Genomic DNA, 15,235 nt, shown 5'->3' with positions numbered 1-15,235 from the left:
TCCGGTCCAGGGAAGACATGGCTTGGCAGTTCGGGCTGGACTGTTCCCATGAGGCACAGGGTCAGACTGATTTGCATATGGCCATGTCTGAACTGGGGTGACGGAGTGAGCTAAAGAATGATGATGGATTAAACCCAGATCAGTTGACTGGGGGAGAGTGTTTGTATTGTCAACGCTCCGTCCATCACCCCCTTTGGTTTTTTTTTGTTCGCCCTAAGTTGGCAGGGTATGCTCAGACGTGAGTCCTTTGCTCACTTTGCCACTGGAGTCAAGCAAGCCCGGCTGAAGACGGCTGGAATTCCAGAAACCGGTCCTGGGAAGCTTGATTCCGGTCCAGGGAAGACATGGCTTGGCAGTTCGGGCTGGACTGTTCCCATGAGGCACAGGGTCAGACTGATTTGCATATAGCCATGTCTGAACTGGGGTGGCGGAGTGAGCTAAAGAACGGTGATGGATTAAACCCATATCAGTTGACTGGGGGTGAGTGTTTGTATGGTCAACGCTCTGTCCATCACCCCCTTTGGTTTTTCTTTATTACATTGCATACTACCATTACAACGCATACCATTACAATGCATACCATTACATTGCATTTAAGGTAAGTGTTGGATAGTATAAGGGTAAAAATTACTATTCTAATTCCAGGGGGTGCAACAGTAGGGTAAATGTTGGATAGTGCAGGGGTTAAAAATGACTATTCTAACTCCAATGGTATGCGTTGTAATGGTATGCGTTGTAATGCCTGCGTTGTAGTGACATGCGATGTATTGTCATGAGATGTAGTAGTATGCATTGTAATGCCTGCATTGTAGTGTCATTACACAATAGGGTTGACCCAATGGTACTGGGACCTGGGTATTCAATGTTGCATAAGTAGGGGTCCCGCACAAAGTAGTTTTCAAAAAGCAAACAAAGTTTTTGGAAGCCATGTACATATGACTAATAACAACTTGAATGAGTGATGTGGTTTATTCACATCCTCAGATTATATACATTTCCTGTATATATATTTTACACAGATCAAGGTTGTGCCCAGGGTGAGGCGAAAGAGGAAGGGGGGAGGGAGGTGGCAGGTGATTCGTGAGGAATGAGGTAGTTTCAGAAGTCAAATGTGGTCACACAAAACTATTTTTAAGTTGACATCACATGGGCATATTATTCTTGCCCCATGCATTTCTAACAGTTGTAAAATCCTATCCCATACAAAAAAACACAGTAGCAATGATCTGTTGATTGTGGGTAGAAGTTGTAAAAAAATGGAAAGTCGACGTTTCGACCCCTGGTCAGTGTAGGTTGAGTTGAACCTTACTTTGGGGTCTTCATCAGGACTAGGGCGTGGTGTGAGGGGCGGAGCACCTATAGTTAAAAGATTTTTAAATGAGCTAACGAGATGGCACCTTTTGTAATAGAAACAGAATAAACAAATCAAATATTTGCCAAATAGCCACCTGCGGGGAGTGGCAGCCTTCGCAGCTAGTGTTTGGGCCTGTGGGCTCCTTGTTTACAGAGAGTGTGCTTGGTCCTACGAATAGGTGAATACATAAACAAGAAACAAGTGGGTTATAATTAGCACATACCCACAGGGAAACAAGCTTGATTAATTGCAAGCGTGTGTGTTATTTTTAAACAAAAACCCAGCCGGGTTAAATACGTGGTACAAAGGATATATTGATCAAAGGAAGAAGGTCAAATCCCTTTGTCACTATTTAGCAAATTCGAGGACACTAGATTGAGGTGTTGACAGAGTGTCTAGAAGTTTCAACAATGGGCCCAGCAGCGTCTATAAGTTTAAACAATGGGGTTCTGTAGTACATGTGATAGTAAAGGTTTGTTCAATAATGGAGCACGGGAGAAAACTCAACATGTTAGAGGCTTAAGTACAGTGAAGCCTGCAGTAATTCGTAAATGAGTAAGGAATATCGTTATATGGCGGTGGGGCTACTCGTACAATCCACAAATGTGATGTGAGCATTCAAAAAACTCATCAGTATAAAACAGATCGTATTTTCCGGCGTATAAGACGACTTTTTAACCCTTTAAAATGTGCTCGAAAGTCGGGGGTCGTCTTATACGCCGGTAACCAAATTTTACCGCTCCACCAACCTTGCCTATGCCTGCCTGCTGTTGTCCTTACCGGCTATGGTAGTCGTGCCGCTCCGCTTTCACGACCCAGGTACTGATGCCACTCAGCTGGGCCAAAAGATATGCCTCCGCGTCGGTACAGTTAGTGATGGCAGCGCAGCAGCTCCAGTGGGGAGGAATTCGGGCGCCCTGTTATCTGCCACTGCTCGTGGGAGGGTGGGGGATGCAGCAGCATGTCCTGATCTGGCGTCTCTCTCCTTCCGATGTGGCCAGAAATCTCGCGGTCATCGGAAGCAGAGGAGCGTCAGTTAATGGCCATAGAAAGGGGACTGTGATATCTTCCCGCCGGCAATACAGCAACATAATGTTTTGCTGCAGTTACCGTACGGTATTTCAGAAGGGTGATTACAGTACATTCCTGTTGAATCACCAAGACACTGCGTTCTTTTTAAGATCGGATGGACAGTTCTTTACACTTCATGTCACGGAGGAGGGCTAGAATCACGGGTAGTCTTATACAGCGAATATAGCACAAAACCTAAATTTTTTCATGAAAAGTAAAGGGTCGTCTTATACGCCGGGTCGTCTTATACGCCGGAAAATACGGAAAACAATTAATTCAATTAACCACGGCCGTGTGTCTGCAAGTATACACAATGGGCCCATCCGGATTCCCCAAGGCATATAATCACGGCATTCTCAAAACAGTGGAAAATGACTCGTTGCGATTGAGGCTTGCAAATGGTAGGAACCGCACTGGGTCATGGATATTTGCTGACATTGGGGCTGATTGTTTATAACATACTAGTACAATCCACACAGAAAGTATAATAAAATAAAATACAATTACCTCGTAAGTTTGAAAATCGATTACTCGGGAGATCTGAAAGTGTACGAGCACAACTGTGCGTCAATCTAAAAACCGGGAAAGAAAACATACCAACGGGCAACAGCCATGTAAAGTCGTAATCCAAAAACAGGGGCGAGATAACCCTAACTAGCTGGAACTAAAGCTTACTGTGGTGATGCAAGTCCATCACTCATGCGCCAGTCGTGAGGAGTACGGGCGGGGCGGTGTCTGCTCCTATTTAAATATTTCAGCAAGTGCAACCGCAGCAGCTAAATGCTGGCGGGGCACCTATGCTGGGGAAATGAAAGGCAGACTAAATTGACAGTAGTGAGGAACCGGTCAGTAAAACGAAGAGACTCTGGCCTCTGACTTGTATAAGTAAGATGACTGTAATTTGTAATGTGGTGTGGAGGTAAACTTTCTGTAGTCACTTATTTTATTTGAAAGATAATGAAACAAGATATTAATGACACATCCAAAAAGGGGCAACAAATAAGTAGATTACATTGGTGGTGTGCATGTACTACTTATAGTATGAACTTAACAAACATGATGACATACATTTTCAAAACATAGCAATAGTGGAATTAATGGTGTTCATCTGTGGTTGTCCTGCAGATGGGTATAAAAAACAATATTGTACAGAGACGTTATAAAACAAAGTTCCAAAAATTCCAGACTGCATTGTTATAGGCATGTTAGCTGGGCATAGCTAGCATCCTGTTCATTCAAACCATCTTGAATAGTGTTAAAGCGGGTCCTCCATTTGCTTTCTCTCAGGGTCAGGATTGCACTAATGTTACCACCCCTTGGGCTACCTTCTCTAGTACCACCCATTTCAAAGATTCGAGTGTGTGATCTGCTGCTTTACAGTGTTCGACCAGTGGTGCACCCTGAACATCACATCTTACTCTGCTGTGGTGTTGGAGAATGTGTGCTTTGATCTTTTGTTGGGTTTGACCTATGTAGGCCAGACCACACGGGCATATGATGCAATAGATCACGCAACTGGTGTTACAGTTAATGAATGAACCAAGGTCTATTTTGTGTTGTCTGTATGTAAACTGCTTAGTTTGTATAGTGGGATCACTGGCCGCATCTGATGGCCCACAGTCGCTGACAAATTCCACATTGATTGCAATGTCGGTAATTCCGGGGTGTCCAAAAAAAGAGCAGACCACATGATCCCCCGATGCACTTTGAAGGAGTGCATCGGGGGATCATATTGGCTGATGTCATCCGCAATCAAAGCCCAATGTTTGTTGATGATTTTGTGAATCGCATTGCTCTGCATGCAATACGTAGTTACACATATCATCCTCTCTAGGCTCGCATCATTCTTCTCCTTTGTGGTAAGAAGTACATCACGGGGACTGTACCATGCTCTCTTTTGTGCACGTTTGACGTGTCGCCTTGGGTAGCCTCAAGCCAGGAGTCTAGCTCTCAAAACTTCCGATTCTTTGAAGTAATCACCTCTTCTGGTACAATTGCAATGTATTTGCAAGAATTGGCCTACTGGTAGGTTGTCTCTTAGGCCACGGGGGGGGGGTGAATATTGTATTGTAGTAAAGAGTTACGTTTGGCTGGTTTCCGGTACAGTGTGGTGCAGAGTTTGTTGTCCTCATGGAAGATGGTAATGTCTAGAAAGTCCACCTTGGTATTAACTGACTGAAGTGTGAACTGGATGGCTTTACTCTGCTGGTTAAGCCAACAATGAAATTAATCCAAAACAATCTTGGTGCCGGTCCATAACATCAGCACATCGTCGATGTAACGTCTCCACCATAAAATGTGTTCTCGGTAGGGGTTATTAAGGCTTAGGACATGTTTTTCTTCGAAGTCATTCATGTAGATAATCGCCAAGTCCGGCGCAAAGGCTGCCCTCATCGAGACGCCCTTTGTCTGGAGATAAAAACAATCTAGAAAGATGAAAAAATTCTTAGTCATGGCGATTGTCAGGAGTGCAATTATGAATTCTGTGGGTACAGCCATAGGTGCTGGTCGGTTGTCTAATACCTTACTTATAACGTTGAGGGCCTCAGTCTGCGGGATGCTGGTATATAAAGAGACTATATCGCATGTAACTAGTGACTGTTCTTGGGGGTCAAACTGCAGACCATCCACCAGTGTAATTGTCTGAACTGTGTCCCTTAGGTACGTCTGTTCCTTCTGCAATTGGTTTGAGAAATAGGTCACTGTACTTGCAGAGTGGTTCCAAGATGGAACCACATCCAGATACGATTGGTTATCCTGGGGGTTCCTGCATACTCTTGTGCATCTTCGGTAGAGTATATATCGTTGGTAGGCGTGGATTCTTCTGGTTCAAGTATTTGATTTCATGGTTGTTGACAAAGCCTTGGTCATAGCCACTCTTGGTGAGATTATAGATCTGTTGACAGATCTTTGGTGGGGTCACTGCGTAATTTCTGGTAGCTTACGCCATCATGGAGTGGTTTCGAAATTTCAAGTTTGTAACGGCCAATGTCCTGTAGCACAATTGCGCCCCCCTTATGGCAAGGTTTTATCACAATGTCTTTGTTGTTTTTCAGAGTGGTAAGAGCCTTTGTTTCCTCACTTGGTACATTGGTCCTATTATGTTTATGTACTCCAAGAGTCTTAAACACATTCTTGAGTACAGTATGTTCGTAGGCCAGGATTTGGTTGGTCATAGTACTTGCTGGTGGTACAAAAGTGGAGGGTATTCGGAGTCAAGTGTTGGATGTATTGGTTGTTGGGGGCTGTTCCTGAAGAAGTAGCGCAGTCTGATCTTGCGGAAGAACTTCATGAGCTCTGTCCTGATGGCAAATTGATTAGGACAAAGGATAATCCTTTGCTTAGGATCTTGATCTCATTATCCTTTAAGACATACAACGATAGGTTAACCAATGGGCTGGAGGGTCTCATCACCATCTGTAAACTTTCCTGCATGTCGCTATCTTTCCATGACTCTCCTGTGGGAGGTGGACTTGTTTCTGCGGTTCCCCACGTCCCCTCTCCCAGTTGGGGTTGGGAGGATGCTGGCCTCGCGATGTTCCTCTCTGCCAGTTGCCCCTGCCTCTTGGGGGGCGCCATTGGCATTCCCCTAAAAAAGGGGGGGGAAGGGTCCTTGTGGTTGATTCCAGTTGCCTTGATAGCCGTAGCCTGTGTTGAAACCTCCTCGTTAGTTATAGCTTACTGCGATGTTTGATGAATCAGAGAAAGTCGTGTAGTTCCTACGACCACGTTATCCACCTCTTCCTCTACCTGTAAATCGACCTAGATTGTCCTGCTTATAATAGTCTTCGTTGAGGTATGGGTAGGTGTTTTTCTTCTCGTAATATCTGATATTTCGAAAGTTTCTCCAGTTTCTTCTGTTGGGTGTTGGTCTCAAAATCCTTTAGGGTTTTTGAAAGGTGGTCTAATGCTTCCTTGGCATGGGTTAAAACAGTATCACCAGCGATCTCTGACCTTAAGGTTGCAATCTCTCGTTTGAGCGTTTGTACTTGTTCAGCCGCTGTTTCTACTCCCAGCACCATTGTTGAAACTTCTAGACACTGTCAACACCACAATCTAGTGTCCTCGAATTTGCTAAAATAGTGACAAAGGGATTTGACCTTCTTCCTTTGATCAATATCCTCTGTACCACATTTTTAACCCGGCTGGGTTTTTGTTTAAAAATAACATGCACGCTTGCAAGTAATCAAGCTTGTTTCCCTGTGGGTATGTGCTAATTATAACCCACTTGTTTATGTATTCACCTATTCGTAGGACCAAGCACACTCTCTGTAAACAAGGAACCCACGGGCCCAGCCACTCACTGCAGGTGGCTATTTGGTAAATATTTGATTTGTTTATTCTGTTTCTTTTACAAAAGGTGCCATTTCGTTAGCTCATTTGCATATCTTTTACCTATAGGTGCACCATCCCTCACACCATGCTCTAGTCCTGATGAAGACCCCAAAGTAAGGTTCAACTCAACCTACACCGACCAGGGGTCGAAACGTTGACTTTCCATTTTTTACAACTTCTACCCACAATCAACAGATCATTGCTACTGTGTTTTTTTGTATGGGATATGATTTTACAACTGTTAGAAATGTATGGGGCAAGAATAATATGCCCATGTGATGTCAACTAAAAAATGGTTTTGTGTGACCACATTTGACTTCTGAAACTACCTTACACTACCTCATTTCTCACGAATCACCTACCACCTCCCTCCCCCTTCCTCTTTCGCCTCACCTTGGGCACAACATTGATCTGTGTAAAGTACATATACAAGAAATGTATATAATACAAGAATGCCAATAAACATCACTCATTAGTCATATGTACATGGCTTCCAAATAATTTATGTTAGCTTTTTGAAAAATACTTTGTCTGGGACCCTTACTTATGCTGCATTGTAGTGTCTTGCGTTGTAAAGGATATTGCGATGTAATGACTGTGTTGTAAGTGTAGTGCAATGTAATGGTTGCATTGTAAAGGTTGTTTCCCCCGAAGACACCACCACAACCATGAAGAGCATTCACTCAGGCACCCCCACGGGCCCCTGCTTTCCGCAAATCTTCCGCAGAGCCGCCTACATAGCACCCGAGCGACGATGCAACATCAATGCCAACTTCGAATGCGGCACATTCCCCGACAACTGGAAATGCGCCGAAGTCAAGCCCATTCTCAAGTAGCCCTCTGCAGACCCTACAGACCTCAAAAACTACAGAAACTACCCATCTCGCTCCTCCCCTTCGCGGCTAAAGTCACAAAGAAGATCGTCAATATCCAGCTAACAAACTTCTTCGAAGACAACTCCATTTTCGACTCTTCCCAATCCAGATTCACAGAAGACATCCGCACTCTCTTCGAACCAGGGCCACACCGCAGCACTCATCCCTGTAGACCTCTACAGCCTTCGACATCGACCCCCACCGCCAGACTTCACAATGCCGGCATACAGGGAACCGCCCCCAACTGAATCCACGCTTTCCTCACCGGCTGAACACAAAGAATCAGACTCCCGCCTTTTCTCTCTGAACCCACATAGATCAACTGCAGAGAACCCCAAGGATCATCGCTCAGCCCCACGCTCTTCAACATCTACATGGCCGCCCTCGCTGCCATCGTCAGACAGCATGGTCTCAGCATAGTATGCTACGCCGACGACACCCAGCTCATCCTATCCCTCACAAAGGAACCAGACACCACCAGACTCAGCTTCCAGGAAGGAATGAAAGACGTTGCATCCTGGATGAGCAGCAGCTGCCTGAAGCTCAACTCAGAGAAGACAGAAGTCCTCGTCCTCGGACCTACCTCCTCTGCTTGGTAGAACACCTGGTGGCGCACAGTCCTCGGCAACCCCCTCACTCGCATGACCAGAACCTCGGCATCATACTTGACTCCTCCCTCATCATGACCCGACAGATCAACGTCTCCTCCACATGCTTCATCACCCTCTGCATCCTTTGCAAGTTCTTCAAGTGGATCCCCCCAATCCAGAAAGACCGTCACCCACGCACTCATAACAAGCACACTGGACTACAGAAACACCCTCTACGCCGGAATCAACAAATCCCTGCTCCACAAACTCCAGACCATCCCTAAAACCTGTGCCAGACTCTTCCTCTGCGCAGCCCCTGACATCACCACATCACCCAGCACCGTTGAGACCTCCAGTGGCTCCCCGTCAAGAATAGAGTAGCCTTCAAGCTACTCACACACGCCTACAAATCCCTCCACAACACCGGACCCAAATACCTCAACAAAAGAGTCTCCTTCCACATACCCAAAAAAGACCTTCACTCCGCTGACCTTGCCCTCGCCAAAACCCTGCACATCTACAGAGCCAGAGTGGGTGGAAGAGCCTACTCCTACATCACAGCAAAGACTTGAAGTGAGCTCCCGCTGAATATCAGGTGTTCCCCCACTCTGCACACCTTCAGATCGAGCCTGAACACCTGGCTGGAGATTACTAATGCGTGTATTGCCATTTTAGCTACTCCTTCCTCAGAGACTAGATTTTCACGCTTTTTGAGGAAGTGGGGGAATAAGTTGACAATGTTTACTATGCCATTTATGGAGGAGAGGACTCTAGTGAAGTGATTTCAGAGATTTTTGAGTGTAAGGAGGGGGTGAAGGTGGGGGAAAACAAGTTTTAAAAACGACTAGAGTTTGGATCCACAAACACATGCCAAAAAATGCTGTGTAATTTTCAAGGCTTCAATCTCAATCAGAAAGGTTGCGAGGTTGAGAATCTGTTGCTGCAATCCGTGGGGTAACCTGAAGGTCACAGGTTCCAACGCATAATATATAGCTTGGTTGCTATTGCTCCTTCTACTCCAATGTGTAACTTGAATGTTTTATGTTCCAATGACAGTCTGAGGTCATGTTCATGCATCTGCTTCAGAGATCTGTGTGTAAGCAAAGGGTTACATTTTCCTATACTAGTGAGACGGGTATTTTAATGATATGCATGTAGCGCTCAAGTGGCCAGTTCCATTCATCACATAAGGTACATTTTCGGACAGCAGAAAGGTATATGTAATCTGCAGGCGCGGATCCCCATCAATGAAAAACAGCTATAATTGCTAATGTCCATGCAGGATCTATTTATCTCTGCCAAGCACTAGCTGTCTGCTTTGTAGGATAGCTCATGTATCTCATGTATTGCATAGGTGATTGCTACAAAGATTCAGTTGTAACAAAGCCAAAAAGTTCCATATTCACCATCATGAGCTTACTCTTTCTTAGGATAACATGCGGATCCCAGTCATTCTTCCCGGGGGAACCAACACAGCCCTTCAAGGTGGACAGGATGAACATATTTAAACATGGTGACACTAACCATTGTTTTTTTGTTCATGAAAGAGCTGAGAGAGGCTCTGAACAGCTGAACATGAGCCAAAATATTATTAGAACAGGTAGTCAGTGGTTGCAGACAAACCTGGCAGATGTTAAAACCAATGTCCAATTGACTTTCATGAGTTTGGTTAGAATGTGCGCATCACTGCTTTTGACCAATATTCTTGAAAAGGTGCAGGACATGAGTTCATAGCCTGGGTAAGGCGGATTCCCGCAGGCCGGTGTATGGGAAGTGGAAGGCGGAAGCGATAAAACGGCTTGGCAGGAAACAGGGCACACACTAGTTACCACTTTGGCCTTTCTCCAGAGCTTGAGGCAGTTACTACCGGCTCATTCAAAGCACTGCATAATATGGCATGGACCACGTCTCACCTGCCATATTGAAGCACCTGATAGTTGGAGTAGGCCTATAAAGATTGATTTTTGATCGACTTGGAGCAAAAGCCCCTCATGTACACAACCTCAAGCAATTAAATGGCACGTAACAGAAATATACCCAACGTGCAAACACAACTACAACATCCCTCTAAAAAATGTACAACCTTAGCGGAAGAACATAAAAACAAAATCAGAAAATCTCTCCAAATTTGACATTTACATGAATCACATTGGGCCAAGACACTTATTTTTCCAGACATATCTGGTAAACTTAAGTTCCTCACCAAACAATGGCGAACAAGCTTCATTGTTTCCAGCCATGGTTTCTGTTCATATTTCAAATGGAGTTTTTCTAATAGATCTTCAGCTGACACCTTCATTGAGTCTGGAATGGAAGGAGAAACATTTAATGGACAATATCTGAAACCTGTCCTTTCCATATAAAACAGTTAACAGCCGCTTGACACGGATATTCTTCCTTGAAACCACTGCAGTTAATGAGTCACACCTAAATCTGATTTTGAATACATTTAGATCTGCTGCAGATTAAGAGCCCCTGAATGTTAATACAGTTGTGCAGTTTCTTTGCCTAAGCCATTAAATGACATTCTGCAATAGCATAGCTTTCCATACTGGAGAAGGAAGCAAGAATCTCCCACCAAAACCTTGATGAGTGCAGATTTTCCAAAATAGAATAGTGAAGTACAATACTGATTTTAACATTGTAGAAGCGAATATTACACTTAAAATTGCGCTCTTTAAAGGTGCAAAAAAAAGAAAAAAAAAAAAGCACTGAGTCTCCCAGAATCAATTTTTTTGTCCTCAAAATATTTCATTGAATTTTATAATAAACAAAGACAATACACCGTATTAAGGATCCACAAAAGTCTTTCGATCAAGAAAATATAACAATATCTTCACTAAAATATAAAAAAAAAAAGATCCAATATAATATGAAGCATAAATTAAAAAGGTAGAAGAAAAACATACTATCATCACTGTAGAAAAAATCTTGACAGGGCTACTCCTAATAATCATACATGTGTTACACTTCAAGAAATAAGTAACAAATTAAAAGGAAAAAATAAAATAAACATTATAAATATGAAGTTATATAATTATCAATCGGTTTCCAAAATGAATGATAAGAAAGACTGTTATGAATACCAGATAAGGATTAGCAGCTCGGCTTGTAAAAATGATCCATGACCGCCAAGTATGAAAAGATAATGACATCTTTTCAACATGCACTAATTGATTTTGAAGCGGCTGACAATAAAAAGTCTAAACGTTTGCAGTTCAAGTCAGACAATATCGTAGAAAGATCGACAGATTTGCAAATCGAAATATTGAATGACAGCATTTCAGAGAAATTGAAATGTAATATATTGTTTTAAATCCCAATCTTCCCTCCAAAATGTAAGAATTAAGGGACCAATTATGATGGCAGGCGGAAGTTCATCCGCAGTGGTGGCGGTGCAAATCGTCGACTTTTCCACTCTGGTTGCAGTTCTTGCGACCGCCATGTTACAATGGGCAAAGATAGCCCATTTTCCGACCGCCACTGTGTTTCTGGCTCCGCACGTTTTTACGTTCCTCAAGGGTGCCGGATGGAGCCAATAGAGCAAGATCGGCGTGCGGAATGACGTTCCGTCCACCAACCAGATTATGATGTATCAAAAAGCCCATCACACTGTAGCTCTAAAATCACCTCATCGCGGATGGCGGAAGCACAACTACGGAGAGGAAAAGTTGACCCAGAATAACTCCATACGACCATAGTCACCATGGATCCTACTCTACAGGCCTTTCCGCTGCTCTACCCGATGCACTACCAGCAGATAAGACAACTGCGCCCTACAGCAGAGGTACGTCCAAAACATTTCCACGCATGCAGCCCCTGTACAACAACAACTCCCAGCAAGCGTGCAGGCAGGGCCCGGTCTATGATGTTTTTGGCAACCTGCGAACTGCAATGAGCGAAGCTCCCTCAATATACACGAGTGACACCCTCAGGGGACCTGAAGGCTGCCTCGTGAGGACTCCTCCTAGCACGCTGCTCCCTACTATTCCACCTACAAGCACCACTCTCACAGCTCAGATCAGGCTCAAGGTGGCAGAATAGCTTCTGGGCTGGGAGTCAATACACTGCAGACTGCAAAGTAAGGGCAATGTGGGCCCTGCTGTGGCTCTCAATGGGCAGCCAGGTAGGAGGACATCCTGGGCCTCGGTTGGCATGGCCAGTGGGGGCAGCTTCCCAGGGCCCCATAGTCAGCCCTCCAACATGGGGCCCACAACAATGCGACAGAGTCAGACCCTGGCATGAAAGGTGCCACCTTAGGAGGCCCCACTAACCTGGCCTCACTGTCATGGTGTAGCAAGGGGAACCCAAGGTGAGCGGGCCCCCCCATTACTAGTTGCAAGAACACACATTCCACAGATCTGTTCAGAAAATACGCCTCCACCCTCCATCCACGCAGAGGCACAGCAGAATGGCAATTGCTGTGCTGTGTTGATCCCTGACAGTTCCAAATCCCTCATTAAACAATCAACCATCACAACTCCTGCCCTTGATGAGCTGTGAAGAGGTGCAAGTAGGTCCCTCAGTGGTAGGGCCAGCAGCTACAGGAGCAGGGACATCTATTCAGATGCAAACAGCCCTGAATGTGTTATGTGTGTACACCTCAGAGGTCCCAAACACATTCACTTCCTGCCCATGGACCCACCTATCACACAGGCCGCCCAGTTTAGGTCACCTCTGCAACGTTGGCCCCCATAGCCATTGAAAATTATGCCAACAAGCCCGGCTGTGGCGGTCCTGTCACCGCAGCATTGAATCTGCAGAACAACGTTGTCCCCATTGTGGTACATATACATCACACTCTCCTATGAAACTAAGATCTACATACCATGCCACACCCCACCACATATCTAAAAGACCATCTAGTAATTCAAACATACCACCAGCAAGAAGTCAAGTGCAGGCACAGTGATCATAATCACATGTCAATAGGATCAGAAACAAATGTATAGCAACAGGAGTGAGGGTTGAGGCAAGTGTCACTTCTCCGGGAACAGACAGAACTGAATTCACCACCATGAACTTGAACAGCGCAAATCTTCACAGCACTCACATCACATATGGGTAAGTGCCGCAGCAAACAGCTACACATTTTTGATATCACTTATTGCTTCACAACTCAGGCAAACATCTATGGCAGAACAAGACAAGAGGACTGTGCATGAAACCCATCTGTACTGTACATCAGCAACCATGACTGAAATCAAGTAGGGTCCAATTGCACAGGTCACATACTGAAACAGTGCTGAGGGCCACAATGCTTCTGGATAAAATCATTCTCACACAGTACAGTGTCACACCATGGAGTGGTGGGGAGGGTCAACCATTTTCATGGCATGCAGTGGTACATGTTTTGACTGAAGTGGTGTATACAAGAGAATTGTACAGGTGAGTAGGGTAGAGAGCAAAATGCCTTAGTGGAGGATCTTACATTGTGTAGGCTTCAATGGTATGACTGTGACTGCTATGAATCAGACTAACAAATAGTGGAGCACATAAAGTGGAACGTGACAGCAATGCATGTGAAAAGTCACATATCATGTTTTTTCCCCAGTCATTCAGCACAATGAGAACAAAGGTAAGCAAGAGCTAGGCCGAATCCCAAGACTCACAACACAAACATTGCAGTGACACACCCTGCATACTCACAAATGATGTGGACAACACGTAGCTGTACCCTAGGTCTGTGAGGTTACAATGACACACTGCACACTGCTCCGGCAACAACACCAACATGTGCACAATTACTCCAGGAGGTGTCTGATCATGGAAACAAACTGGCACCCATCAACTGGATCGTACATGGGTGAGAGGGGAATGCTCAAGGGCACATACACATTAACAATTTGGCCAATGACTGGACACTCACACTGTTGGATGACTCCAGTGCGCACATGTACATCCATCCATGTAACTAGGACGCCATACCTATCCAAGATGACAACACACACACTGTTGTGTGCAAATCAAGCTAGATCACACAGATATGTTGTACCCTGTCCACCCCTCAGGTAATCATGTAAATTGGAATAGCTGCTCTTGATGGAGATCAAACAAATCTGACATTTGTGAAAAAATAGAGCCCAGCCAACATAATGAACAAGACCAGAGTAGACCATCACAGACAAGCCGCTTTCCCCCATCAATCCTCATTCAAAAGTGAACATTAGTTGCAAGAACCTCTGGGAACGCCTGCAATATCAAATTAAATACATGCCAATGGTAATGTTGACTTCAGAGCATGGAACACATGAACACATACACATACATTGTACTGCATCATGAGCAAGGACAGCAACAACATTCACAACAAATATATTTTTTATTATATAAACTCTGTATCAGCATTTAAAGTGCAAAATATTAAAGGCAAAGAGCATAACAAACTCCAGTCCGCACGTGTGCTTTGAAATGTCACAGAGAATATTTAAACACAGTCCGCCATATGAATCTCACCAGGATAGGGCCAGCAAATGGGTAGGTCAGGAAGCGCTCAGGGAGGAATGGTGTGGGAAGGGAGAGTCTGCTTCAAATTTCGGGAGAACTGGAAGTGGGTGGGAGATGACTGTCTGGGGTAGTCGGAGGGCTGGACCTGGGAGGGGGAGAAATGGTTGAGGAAGAGGGATCCCTGGATGTGTGAGCCAGATGGCTTGCTGGACCAGGTGGAGTCATTGCACGTGGAGGTGGTGAAATGCAGTGGGGAAGCTCAGTGGCTTATTCTGCATGTGGAGGGCTATGCCGCAGTTGCTTGGGTATAGAATAGCCTATAAGTCTCTTGGGCAAAGGGATAGGTGAGGTGAGGTGACCACAACAGCTTCCTTCTTCCCAAAAAGTGGAGCAAGTGCTTGTGACGCCTTCCGTGAAAAGCCTTCAGATCTGGTGGTGGGCTTGGGAGTGGTTGGCCTATTACCCTGCCTCCCCTGTTTTGGAGCTACTACTACCGCACTGCTTTTCTGTCCAAGCTTCCGAGGGGTGGTGGGAGTGGATGTCTTGGGCACAACAGCCCTCCG

The 15,235-nt window shown here is 45.0% G+C and overlaps 1 protein-coding gene across 1 annotated transcript in view; it reads right to left on the bottom strand.

Annotated features, from left to right (window-relative positions):
* Positions 1-15,235, bottom strand: part of LOC147722334 (mediator of RNA polymerase II transcription subunit 1-like) — a 597,606-nt gene that overhangs the window by 499,155 nt on the left and 83,216 nt on the right. The window contains exon 2 of the mRNA XM_086966831.1: positions 10,429-10,529. Within this exon, the coding sequence (XP_086822957.1) occupies positions 10,429-10,529 (101 nt within the window). The remainder of the gene's footprint in view (positions 1-10,428; positions 10,530-15,235) is intronic.

Source organism: Lissotriton vulgaris, chromosome 4_1, assembly GCF_964263255.1.
Source record: "Lissotriton vulgaris chromosome 4_1, aLisVul1.2, whole genome shotgun sequence".
Lineage (NCBI taxonomy): Eukaryota > Metazoa > Chordata > Amphibia > Caudata > Salamandridae > Lissotriton > Lissotriton vulgaris.
This window is presented reverse-complemented; position numbering and strand designations above follow the sequence as displayed.